At 37.3% G+C, this 13,840-nt stretch overlaps 2 protein-coding genes across 4 annotated transcripts in view; both read left to right on the top strand.

The window, feature by feature from the left end:
• The first annotated feature begins 3,188 nt into the window (after window positions 1-3,188).
• LOC136839071 (uncharacterized) lies at window positions 3,189-5,377 on the top strand. The gene is made up of 3 exons (XM_067104735.1): window positions 3,189-3,557; window positions 4,646-4,873; window positions 5,246-5,377. The coding sequence occupies exons 1-3, from the start codon at window positions 3,189-3,191 to the stop codon at window positions 5,375-5,377; spliced, it is 729 nt and encodes a 242-aa protein (XP_066960836.1).
• A 7,474-nt stretch (window positions 5,378-12,851) lies between these two features.
• The window catches only part of LOC136838555 (apolipoprotein D-like), a 35,074-nt gene continuing 34,085 nt past the window's right edge, over window positions 12,852-13,840 (top strand). The window contains exon 1 of one of the 3 annotated variants that reach the window (XM_067103679.1): window positions 12,852-13,365. The gene's annotated coding sequence lies outside the window, so the exon portion shown is untranslated. The remainder of the gene's footprint in view (window positions 13,366-13,840) is intronic. The other 2 variants (XM_067103680.1, XM_067103681.1) reach the window with 2 other exon arrangements.

The following is a 13,840-nucleotide window of genomic DNA, read 5'->3' as shown; positions in this document are numbered from 1 at the left end:
AATGATTGGACAAATATACCCCCACAAAACAAACTAAAACAAATTAAGAACGAAGTTAAAAAGTGGCATTCTTCTACCCAAAAGCAAAGAATCAATGAGGTTATTTTAACAAGACTCAGAATAGGACACTCCAGACTCACACATGGTCATCTAATGTCAACTCCGCACACAAACCCAATAATTTGTGAAAGATGTAACATCCCAGTAACAATCAAACACATCTTGATTGACTGTCCCAGATGGCATCATGAAAGAAAGACTTATTTACAAAATAAATCAATAAAGGATATTCTAGCAGAAGGTAATAACTTTTCAATTAATAATATAATTCTCTTCTTAAACAAAATTAAATTGATAAGTAAAATATAATCTTCCCCCCCCTTTTTTTATTTATTTATTTAGTTAACTACTCAATTTTTTTATGTACTCTTTCCCCCATTCTTTTCCCAGCCCGAGAAGAACCCTAAAAGAGTTCAGAGGTCTGGTTAAACAAATCATTTATAACTAACTAACCTATAATATAGGAGAACCCCACCACACTGGAAATTGTTTGATTCTGAATGGAACCAATTTTCTTGGCTGTAAGAATTAAAAAGATTTTTGAGGGTATTTCATTTGTAAACAGATTTTGTTGTAGTTTTATAAATAGTAAAAATAAGCACTCAGGTCAGAAATGCTGTTAAGCATGTGAATACAGGCTTCGGAGAACTCTTAGCGGCCGTTGTTTACGTCAGGGTTTAGGTGTAATGTTTAGATGAAGGAAAATTTTATTACAATGTGGGATAGTCCACTTTTACAGGTATGTAATATTGATCTTCAGCATAACAGTATTTACTAGTCTGACATTAATTTTCATTACTAAAAGAATTGACTAACAACTTGCAGTTATTTACATAAACTGCAGGTTATACTTGAAAAGCATGTTGCGGTGTTGAAATATGTGTAAGTGTTATGCATTTTCTAGTTTCTGAGATCATAATCTGTCCTGTATGAATTTTAATGTCACTGAGGATTTTAGTTCATGGTTCAAGGATACTATTGAAATCCACAAAAATTTATTCACCATGAATGAAAAGCTTTTTACAGTATCAAACTTTTGAAATGCTGAAATTATAGCATTACAATTTTTGTGAATTATTTTTATGTCCCTTGTGTACGTTATGTAAATTCTGGTTCCTTTGACATGTACAGTATGCAAAGTCAGATCCACAATGAAATATATGCAATGAAACTTAAATATTAAAAATATCCATGTACAAAACTTAAAAGTTTTCATCCAAATACTGTGGACATATTGACTTAAAATTCACCAAATATTTTTTGTGAACAAGTCCACATTGGTTGGATGAAAGCTCTAAGTTTTGTGTATGTATGTACAGTATATATATATATATATATATATATATATATATATATATATATATATATATATATATATATATATATATATATATATATATATATATATATACAGTATGTATATATATATATATATGTATGTATTTATTTATTTAATAAATAAGGAGTTATATGACATATTTCATTGTGGATCTTACCTTACATTTCTGAGAAGTATTTCATAGTACTATTATATTTCACATACTGTACAGTGTTTCTTCATTTCTCCTTAAATTTTTCAAATACATAGCGGTCCTGAAAAGAAATTGTAAACATGTTTCCACACGAGTATGTGAATAGCATGAAAAACTATTAAAATTGATATATTACATTCTCATTAAGGATATGATTTTTGTAAAAATGTTTGGAAACATTTATGGACTGTCATATATGTATTTTAGAATCTTTGTTGGATCCTTGTAGGTTTGAAGGGAAATGACACCCATAAAGCAGACATAGCTTCTATGACCAGATCAAAAGTAGAACATTCCTGTCAGTGATTATTTAACTTCTGTAAAACTCATTGGACTGCTGCCTTCTTTACACCAAGAAGAGCACCATAATGAAGTCATAGTTCTAGCAACAGATCATCTGCTTTGGGGCATTGTCCAATGACAGTATTAGATTTTTTATGAACTGCAATTTACTGAGTAAGATTTAAATTATATAAAAGACAACCCTTCAGAACGTCCCTCTGAGAGGTAAGTATTTTTGCCCGGTGGTATGATTGAATTACATTACCTGATAATGATGAGCAGCTTTAAAAAGTCCAAAGTATGTTAACAGTTAGACTTGATTCTGGTTTATGCTGGAGTACCATATGAGTAATTATGAAGATTATTTTTTATTCTAGTTGTCAGGTTAAACTAATTAATAATATATTTCCATGAAAGAATTTCTTGATTTTCATCCAACATGGAACTTATCACATTAGTGAAATCTTTTTAGATTATAGTACTATCTTTAAGAAAATACTTGTAAGAAGTTTAGTGAGGTTTATTAAAAATTTGGGATTTTATTTTATTTTTTTTTTTATTATTTTTCCTTTTCAGATATACAGTAGCTTGAAACTTTGGACTGCAGATTTAAATGTGTTCTGTGCCCCCCCTCCACTATGTACACACAACACACAAAGATTTATAACCCCTTTTTCACCATTGGAGACATCAGGTACCAATGACCCAAAATGTAATTTTCACAATAAAATTTATTTATTCGATACTTACCTACTTTTAAAGATAGCTTATATAGCCTCACCTGTCACTGTAGAGATATAAGCCATCTTTAACAGTAGATAAGATTCATCGCAAATAACTGATTTTAGTTACTCTGATCCTTACTGCTGTTCAACTAATATTTGGTGAGGCCTACTTTCCATTCTACTTTGCTTTTATTTTATTTTTCCTTGGAATAGGCCAGAAGAATTTCAGAAAATGAAGGAAGGGGAAGTTAGGTGCCCCACATTGCTTGAAGACATTTGAATGGTTATGTTGAATCTCAGGCCTGTGTACAAAACTGAAACTTGGAAAATGGAGCTTGAACAGATAACATAAGAACTGATGACATCATTGAACAACCAAGGAACAGACTCGAGAAAATAATGCAGAAGGCAAGAGAAGAAATCTTTGAGGACCTCAGTACCCTTGCAAAAACCAAAGAGTGGCAGAAAGCTGGTGCAGAGAAATGGACGGTACAGACTATCAGGAAAGGGTACATCCTCCCCTTCCAGCAGAAACCACTCTTGACACCAATACCTCTCAAGTTCCCCTCCTACTGAAAAAGACTCCCCCATGCAGAAGGCCCTTCAACAGGAAATTCAGAGCATGCTAGACAAGGGGGCTGTAGAAATAGTGAGAGAAAAGTTGTCATGTTTTTACAGCCACCTTTTCCTGGTAGAGAAGGCATCAGGGCGTTGGAAACCTGTCACAGATCTATCAACACTGAACAGATATCTTCACATGACTCCTTTCAAGATGGAGACACCAAGATCAGTTCTTGCAGCGATCAGGAGAGGTGATTTCATGATCTCCCTAGATCTACAGGACGCATATCTCCAAATCCCAGTACATCCGTCCTCCAGGAAATTCCTACGAGTTGTCTCCAGGAAAATCACTTATCAGTTCAGGGCCCTCTGCTTTGGCCTAGTGACAGCACCCCAAGTATTCATCAAAATGGGCCAACAAGAGAGGAATCCGTCTACGATGATACTTGGACGATTGGCTCATTCTGGCACCGACTTCAGAACAAGCCAGAAGAGACAGGGACTTACTCTTGAAAATGTGCAAGACTCTGGGTGTTTTGGTCAGATACAAGAAATCGGACTTAATTCCAGCTCAAAATATCAGATACATGGGCATGATGATAAGCACTCAGAAGTCAAAGGCCTTTCTGTCACAGGAGAGAATAGACAAGTTTCCTGAATATATCGAACAGGTTCCTCTCCATTCCGCTCCAGCCGAAGAAGAACTGGCGAATTCTAATAGGACATCTGGTCTCTTTGGAGAAACTGGGACCAAGGGGCAGAGTCCATGTACGTTCCTTGCAATGAAATTTAAAGGAAAAGGACAAGGATCAGAAAAGGGAGAACCTGATTGCCATTGCAGAGAGGAACAGACAGGATTTGCAGTGGTGGAGAAATCCACTAAACCATTTGCAGGGAATACAGTTAAGCCAGTTAGCTCCAGGGATTCAAGTGTTCTCAGACACATCCGGAAGGGGGTGGGGTGCCCGCCTAAATGGAAGGTGCATTTAGGGGAAATGGAGCAAAAAGAAATGTCAGGAACACATCAATGTCCTGAAAATGAAAGCAACCTGGTTGGCTCTGCAGTGCTTCCAAGAGTACCTTGAAGGAAAGACAAGTCCTTATTAGCGACATCTCAGTTGTCGCATACTTGAACAAACGGCGGGGGGTGATTTCCCATGTGCTGAATCAACTAGTGGTTCAGATGTGAGAATGGTCAGAAGGCAAGGGACTGACTCTGACTGCCAGATACATTCCAGGGAAGAAAAACGTCGTGGCGGACTCTCTGAGTAGGTCGGACCAGATAGTGGGAACAGAATGGTCCTTAGAGCAACCAGTAGCAAGCAGACTATTCAAGTTGTGGATGGGCCCCACACTAGATCTGTTTGCAACATCAAAGAATCACAAGCTTCCCCTGTGCTGCTCTCCAGTCCCAGACAAACAAGCCATAATACAAGATGTTGATCAGTAGGACAACTTGGATGTGTACTTGTTCTCTCCATTCAGCCAGATCTGAAGAGTAATCAGCAGGTGCTTCATATCCCATGGTCTGAGGATGATGTTAGTAGCTCCAAAGTGGCCTCAAGCAGAGTGGTACACGGATCTTCTCCACCTCCTTGTAGACGTACCAAGACATCTTACTCAAACGCCAAATCTGCTGAAGTGAGCACAGCTGCCGAGTACATCGAGCAGTGGCCTCCCTCCAACTTCTTGGTTAGAGACGGAGACTATCAAGTGACTCCTCTAAAAGAAAGGTTTTTCAAGAAAAGTTGCAAAAGTCATTGCCAGTTCTGTTAAACAATCCTCCCTCAACCTCTGTCAAGGAAAGTGGAAAGTCTTCCTGGATTGGTGCAGTAAAAGGATTATAATCCCCTCAAAACAACTATAAAGGATGTAGTGATGTCCTTTTTCTGAGACATGATAAAAACCTTGGCAGTGAATGGCTACGGAGCCGCTCTCTCTTAAGTTTTTAAAGCAAGAGACATAAACTTGTCAACATCTTGTGAAATTTCAGATATGATGAAACATTTTGAGAAAAGTTGTTCCCCCAATGTACTGAAACCACCTGAATGGAGTGTAACCAAAGTTCTGGCTTTCTTGACTAAGTCTCCTTACGAACCAGTGAAGACTGCTACAGACTGGAACTTGACCTTAAAAACAGTGTTCCTCTTAGCTTTAGAATCAGTGAAGAGAGTAGGAGAAATTCTTGCCCTTTCATATGATGTCACTCACCTGTAGTTCACATGACCCAAGGTTTGACGATTTTTCCATTCCCTCTCTCAAAGAATTTATGGGTAATGAACAGGAAGAAACGTTGCTATGTCCAGTCAGAGCCGTGAAAGCTTACTGAAATGTACAGCCGCCCTCAGACCAGCCAAACTTCGACTGTTCATAAGTACAGGGCAGACTGAAAAGGAGGTATGTAGGAACACAATCTCTTTCTGTCTGAGAGAGGTGATAAAGAATGCCTACTGTTCGGGTGGATGTGTAAGTCCTGTCCATACCAGAATCAAGGCACACAACATCAGAAGCATAGGTCCCAGAGTTTTTTCAATAAAAACTATGCCTTAGGACAGATTCTGTGTGGCAGGGTTTGGAAGAGACAAACTACCTTTACATCTTTGTACTTAAAAGATGTAACACATAAATCCTTCAACACCTTCACCTTGGGTCCGGTGGTAGCAGCTCACCCAAGCGGTGTAAATGGAGAATGGCCCCATAACTCCAAACTAAGATATAGAGCAGGCCCCATAGCTCCATCACACGGCTTAGATACATAGAGCTGGGCCTATATCTCCATCACACTGCTTAGATGACACATGGGAGTCCAGAAAAGCAAGCGTGAGTACTGTTTATTAATTTTTTGCATTTATCAAATTGTATAATTTCTTGCTTTCTGTGTTTTTGAGAGATTGTCCTGCTCACATGATGGTGTGAGTTTGTTTCTGTGTTAGAATAAATAACCAATTGAAAAGAAATTTGTATTTTCCCTAACATACAAACCCACAACCTCATATGATTCAAGTTACCCTCCTCATTCCACCCCTCTCTGCTCAATCTCTCTCTCACCTTCTGCAAACATATGGCACAGTGTCACGAAGCCTAATTCACAATTGGGGTGACAATGCCCTGGGTAGGCCTTAAGTAGCTAGTGGTATTCTTCAAAGCGAGTGTATTCAAAACTGTCATGCACATGCATGCCTAAGGATACCTTGCTCGTATGATTTTGTGGGTTTGTCTGTTAGGAAAAATACATACAAATTTCTGTTTAATTTGGTATTTCAAGTAACTTTGGCAATCAAAGCAAATATGTCAAATTTGAGCTTAACCCATCTTAATCATGAAGCAAAGGTAGGACAGTACCACAAATTCAAAGACAAAAGATTAAAATCAATTGATATTTATGGTTCCATAAGTGCTCGTAACTTCATTATTTTGAAGATGACAGAAAACAGAATACTGTATTAATATATATGCAACGACTGTATTGTATTGCTAATCAAAAGAAGTAAATTATACTGCATTAGCTGATAAATTACCTTGGTTGTCTCCTATAACTAAATGCCCATTTATTTAGGCCAAATTAAGCCATTGATTTGTGAAACATATTTTGAGCTTAAGTGAAAAACATTTTTTTTTGGTAAAATCTGGTTACTAAACAGATGGTTATCAAAATCAATGATTCTCTACAAGAACCACACAGTCTTGCAAGGAAATGCCACTAACATTCACTGTAGGTTGTACTAAAAGGTTCTTTGCCACATCCTTTTGGCCCCAGCTGTGTTGCTTTCTGCCTTTCAGTTTTATTCTTCCCACCCAGCTGTCCAACTTCATTCACTTTCCCTTGCTGAAATCTTTACATCTCACCCCCATGGTGAGTGGGAAGCTCTCCTAGGTAAATTAACTAACTACATCCCAAGACTAAGTAATCCATCTAGTGATGATCAGTGCTTGATTGCACATGACTTTGAAGGTCCCCTCTCAGAAATCAAAGAGGCAACCTCACCTAGAGCTTTGGAACCATGAGCACAAAACTAAAAGAAAAAAATATCAATATCAAGCCACATCAAACCATCATCCATTTTGACTCAAGGTTTCTCATACTGGAAACTTTGAAAAATAACATTACTCCACTTGAACCTCAAAATTATCAGCTACCATACATTGGCAAGATGCAACACCAATCAAAAAACTATATGGGGATCATAAAGGTCAATTATACAAATTTTAAAGTTGGTAGACACAATGAACAGGAAAAACAAACTGATGCAGTAACCCTTGGAAGACAAAAACTGCTGCAAATATGGTCATATTAAAAATGTAGTTGCAATCCAAAATGTGCATTCCGCAGTTTAAGTGACCTTGACACTGGCATAAGCTTTGGTCACGAACATCTTGCCAGATCCAAAGAATACCCAGCAATACTGAGATCATGATTTTATAGGACTGAACAAGTATGACCATATGAGAAGCAAAACTGTAATTGAAATTTAGGGATGTTAGTGGCCCATCCCAAAGATTTACAAAATAATCAATTGCCAAAACACTGGTGGGGTTGTTCAGATGACAGGTCAGTTATATGTGTTTGTCCAAATTATTTTCGTTATTGTATATAGTGTACTTTTGTTGATATTTTCACTTAGCTCTTGTTTTTCATTATAGTACTGTATAAACTAGTGGTAATTTACTTCATTCGATTTTTTTACCTTTTATATTATTCACTGATCTACACCTTAACTGTACGATATATATATATGAACCGATCCATAAGTGTTTTATAAGAAACCCCCTCTCCAGACCGCCATGTGCTCTGTGATTCTTTGTGATCGCGACGCAACGAAAAACCAGCATAGGCCTTCTATATGTGCCTTTGTGATCAGGGTATAACAGACAAATACCACTGGTTTCCAAGGTGCCATGGTGTCACTGTGCCATGATCCTATTGGCCCCTTTGTAATATAGGCGCCAATCATCGAAGGCCTAAGGTCTAAGCAGGTTCTATTAAAAAGTTTGTCCTCTCAGTCGAGCATCGGCCGTAACTGCGTAAATCAATGTAACGTAACATTGGCCACAGGGCCCTGTGTAATCTTAATGATAATATAATTAGAGTTAATTTGATACTATGCGTTTCACAAGTATTGTATAGAACCCTTAAATGACCAAAATCAGGTCATATTTCTGGTGTCAGGAGTGGGGTGTTACCAGTACATAATACATAACCATGTTGTTGTGAAAATGAAATAAAAAAAATGCAAATGAGGAAGAACAGTGCGTGTGATGTCGGAGGTACCAGTGTTAGTGGTACCAGCGGTGCCAGGAATAGCAGTACTGGGGAAGAGGACAGTGTAAAAGAGCTGTCAAGGAATGTACAACACACATTAAAAGAGTTGCACCAATTAGCAAGTGAAATAAAAGATGGAAGAAAGCCTGTCGACTCACCCATGATATCGGCAGACGTCGTACCATTCCTGCAACCGAACAAAGCGTGATCAGTCAAAATCATTAAAAAACTGCTGGTGCCTGAGTTCGATAACTCACGCACTGGCCAGATAGAGAAAAAATTGTGCAAACGAAGGAAAAGATGACGGGGAGTGCTTCCTGCCAAATAAGCTGGGACGTCAGTTATTCAACTAACTGGAGGACTTTCAAGCAGTGCCTCTCTTAGCAATTTGCCCTACACCAGGAAGAGACAATGGAAATGTGGGAGGTATACAGGCCCGCACTGGGGGTGGGGGAGTTGATTCGGCATTTTCTGCTTGCATTTATGAAGACAAGAGTCTTGCCCCACCCTGAAGGGGAAAGAAGCCTTCTGCTGATGTGAACTCTTCCCACTTCCATGGTGGGGTTCCTGTATGACGATGAGAAGGCCTTGCAGGACTTACTGCCGAAGGTGCAGATGCTACTGAACCACAAGCAACGACAGCAAGCAGGTGAGGGGACACACCACCTCCCAACTGTTCTGTTAAAAATTTTGTCCCCTTAGCCAAGTGTCGGCAGGCGGAGGGCGCAGGTGACTGTTAGTGCAGTGATGAGCAACATGTATTGCCCTAGAGTACCCCTGGCTGTAACTGTATAAATTAACATAACATAACATTAGCTACAGGGCCCTGTGTAATCTTAATGATAATATAATGAGTGTTAATTTGATACTAGGCTACGCATTTCATTAAGTATTGGTAGAACCCTGTAAATGACCGAAATCAGGTCATATACAGTATATATATATAGAATTTTTGTCACTTATACACATGTGACTTTTTTATGAAGACCAAAATACTATTTAATGTCCAGTTCACTATACCTTGAGAATAACTTACACCTAAGCCCCTTGTTCCCAGAAGGATTCGAACCATTGCTTAGTTTAGAAATGATAGACCGTGACTTAGACCACCCAGCTATAATTTCCATTGGGTACAAGTGAAATGGATATTAAACATTATTTGCAGCATGATATTTGTGATTTATATATATATATATATATATATATATATATATATATATATATATATATATATATATATATATATATATATAATATATATATATGTTACAGTCAACATGCGCGTATTCAGTCATTACGGCGTGAATGACTGAAATTTCAGTCATCACGCTGTAATGCACTTAGGGACATTTGATCCCCCAGGAGCTAGTACTAAACATTTGCGAAATACATTTGACCCCAGGGACTAGTACATTAAACCCGGCGAAACAGTGTAGGTGACTCACTGTTTCTCTGTGTTTAGTACTAGCTCCTGGGGATCAAATGTCCTCTAAGTGCATTACGCCGTGATGACTGAAATTTCAGTCATTACGCGTAATGACTGATTACGATGTTGACTGTAACATATATATATATATATATATATATATATATATATATATATATATATATATATATATATATATATATATATATATATATGTATATGCATATGTACAGTATATGTATATGTGTATGTGTGTGTGTGTGTGTGTTACTAACAAGACCTCATTAAAACTGGATGGCATCTAGAGGGGATATTTATTCAGTAAAAGTTACAAGCTTTCAAGGGCTAACAGTCTTCATTGCCTGGTGTCTGTAGAATTCTATGGATACCAGACGATGAGGACTGTTAGTCCTAGAAAGCTCTTTCTCTGTTAAAATTGTATTAATGCACAGAAAAGTTGTGTAAGTGATAAAGTTAATGTATATAGTTAATGTATATAGGGTGTAATGGTAATAAGCAGAATGCCTTTTAGCTTCACAGTTTCTTCATGCTTTTTGGATACCCTTATCAGTACAGAGCCTGAGATCCAAATGAAGAAATTGTGACGCACATAGCAGGATTCAAAGTCGTACCCAGAATATCATAATGAAGTCATGTTAGCCACCTGACTACAAAGAATGGTATAACTACATCCTCCCATGCATACCGGCCTGTGCTCTGTACATACATACATTATATATATATATATATATATATATATATATATATATATATATATATATATATATATATATATATATATATATATATATATATATATATATATATATATATATGTTTTGAAATCAGAGCCCCTCCTCCACAGAACAAATGGAAAGTTATGAAGTTTTCTGCTATAGCCTATCTCCAAGTACATTATTTTAAGTTTCTATTAAGCTATTTTTCATTTTACATTTCTTGTATTTTCAGACTCGGAGGAAATCAGATGGATTGACCAAATCCGGGCTATAACCTTCAGAGAGGCCAGGGATGCTGGCGCATCCTTCATTTCACGTTCCTGGATAGCTAAATACATTAAAAGAGATGAATCCTTTGTTAAGAGAAACTGGAACAAAAATCCATGTGACTGCCATCGCGAAAAGAGTGAGAATCTTGGAAGGCCTGAAGTCCTTTCTCAGGAGTCAAAAGACATCATAGCTGAGGCAGTGGGTAGACCAAGAAAGTCTACATAAATTGGTGCTTGAACTAGAAACAAAAAGGGGAAAGAAGAGAAGTTATAGTGCTGTGTATCGTGAGTTGAAAAAGTCGGGTATCAAGCCATATCGTGATCAGCAAGCCTAACATCACTCAACAACAGAGAGAAGACCGTGCATGGTTTTGTGGTTCATTTCTTAAAGATTGGGATGAAGCTGATTTTCTCCATGTTGCTGCATCAGATGAATTCTTCATTTACACAGTCAGGAAGCCAAATCATAAAAATGACATCATTTGGGCTGCAAAGTTGGATGATATCATGCGATGACGTGCGCTATCGCCAACTTGTGAAATTTCCTGAATGTTTGGGGATTTTTCTCTGTTTCACAGCCAAACAGTTAATGTGGATCATCAAAAAAAGGACAGTCATGGAATGGCGAATACTTCCGAGAAACTGTGCTTACTGGTGGAGTATTTCCTTTCCTCAAAGATCCTGAAAATGTGTTATCTGTCGAAGAAGTCACATTTTTGCATGATAAGGCACCATGTTTCAAGGCTCTTCTGACACAGGAGCTGCTTCGAAACAGTGGTATCGATTTCTTCTCGTCAAGTGAATTTCCAGGTAGCTCCCCTGACCTTAGTGTGTGTGAAAACATTGGTAGTATCTTAAAGGATCGTGTTGAAGGGCGCACAGTGAACTATGATGGTGTACCAAGCCTCGACGACCTGTGAAGAGAGGTGACCGAAGTGCTCAGGGAAATGGAGTTGAGTCTCAGCTTTTTTTTGCTGAAATCATTTCAAGAAACAGCCTGTACAGGTGATGTATATATATAAATATAGAGAAATAAATATATATATATATTACTTATGTTTTTGTCCATATCAATTTTAGTTTATGCTGTTTAATCCCACAGGAAACAGCTTATATATACTGAATATTCAGCTTGTCACTTGTAATTTTCCTGTATATATATATATATACACTGAAGTCACGTGTATCTAGTGTGATTTTTAAGAATATATATATATCATTATATATATACATATATATTTATATATATATACTGTATATATATATATATATATATTTATATATATATATATATATATATATATATATATATATATGTATATACATATATATATATATATATATATATATATATATATATATATATATATATATATATATATATATATATATATATATATATATATATATATATATATATATATATATCTCATCACAACAAACCACTCATGAATTTGAACATGCATACATCAATCATTCACCCATCGCGGCATGTTATATCTGTAACTGCCTTTAAGATTACAAAAACATGAGTAACTCATTATCTGCGCATCAGAAATCAAACAAAATAATGAGTGTATGTCATTCTCGAATAAATGTGGTTTTGTTATATACAAACACACTAACAGTCAATGAATCGTTCAAGAGAGCTGTTCGATCGGCCAGTAGGACGAGTTGCTGGTTGCTGAATTACGCACAGACGTACGAACAAACTTAAGGCAAGCATTGTTTCTTATTTAGAACTTTGGCCAGCAACTTTCTCTTTTTATAACCTTGCGATTCGGGTGTGTCATTTTGAAGACCCTCATTTCCTTTGGCCATTTCTATGAAAACAATTTAAGTTGCTGGGAATGCCATTTACAGAAATAACTGCTGAACTATTGCCCACTTTTTTTTTTCTGTATTGTACAGTACGGAGGGTCATATCTAAAATCAGTCACTGAAGAGCATTAATTAATATCTATTGATAAGCTTAAATCAACAAATCTTTTTCTCTAAAGGTTGCAAGATCAGATGAAGAAGAGAATCGTCCTGTAATCAAACAAAGCCTCATTTTTCCTTCGCTGGACGTCATGACGAATTCTACGCTCTCTCTCCGACTCCTCCCACTGTAGTTACCTTCTTTTTCTTTTCCCTCCTCCCACAAAGCCCCACCCCGCCATCCCTATCCTACCCAGGCAGAGGAGGTCGAGTTGAGGGAACTTGAGAGTTGAGACAAGCCCATTCGTAACAGCGAACAGCTCTGAGTCTGATGATCTCTGTCAGTCAGTTGTTCTGAAACGGTGCAAAGTGAAAGAAGGTCGGTGGAGGGGTGGAGATCGTTCTCTTTTGGCGCATGTGCTATCAGCAGGGAAATTGACGCACGTGGATGTTGTAGATATCACATAAACTCACGGTTAATAAACAGGAAAATACAGTACGTGCACAAGATTATCTTAATGCCATTATTTTCTTTCTAAGCAAATTTAAGCAATAATTCCTTCAAAAAAGCTGACCCACCGCCAGGTTACACGGTAAGTTTCTTATCTATTCCTGTGTGAAGCTTTTCGTAATGCATCCAGCGAGGGTTAACGTTCTGATATTAGCAAAGGGCACAAGCACCTTGTCTCGTGGCGTGGGCGGTTTGGGTGCTGAAAGGGATGGGGGAGCGGAGGGAGATCTATAAGCACTAGTAACCAAACACAAATATACTGATAGGCATACGGACTTTTTTTTAATCGATATGTGTGATGTAATGTTTTGCAATTGCCAGAGTGGTTAGACCTGCATAAAGGTGCCTATGAATTTGATCTATATAATTTTGGAACAATGGCAAATTTTTGGTCCCCTGAAGCAATTCATGTTATACAGTGATACTGTGTTAGCTTTAAAATGAAAGCTACAATGCAAAAGAAGTTGAAAATATGTCGGTTGTAAAATTGTGAGAATGATTGGGTCATCTGAGTAAAAAGATAAGTGGTGTTTCGCAAACTATGATGAACCTCATTT

The sequence above is a fragment of the Macrobrachium rosenbergii genome, chromosome 5 (genome assembly GCF_040412425.1).
Source record: "Macrobrachium rosenbergii isolate ZJJX-2024 chromosome 5, ASM4041242v1, whole genome shotgun sequence".
Taxonomy (NCBI): domain Eukaryota; kingdom Metazoa; phylum Arthropoda; class Malacostraca; order Decapoda; family Palaemonidae; genus Macrobrachium; species Macrobrachium rosenbergii.
The sequence above is the reverse complement of the archived record's forward strand: the minus strand, read 5'-3'. Positions and strand labels throughout refer to the sequence as shown.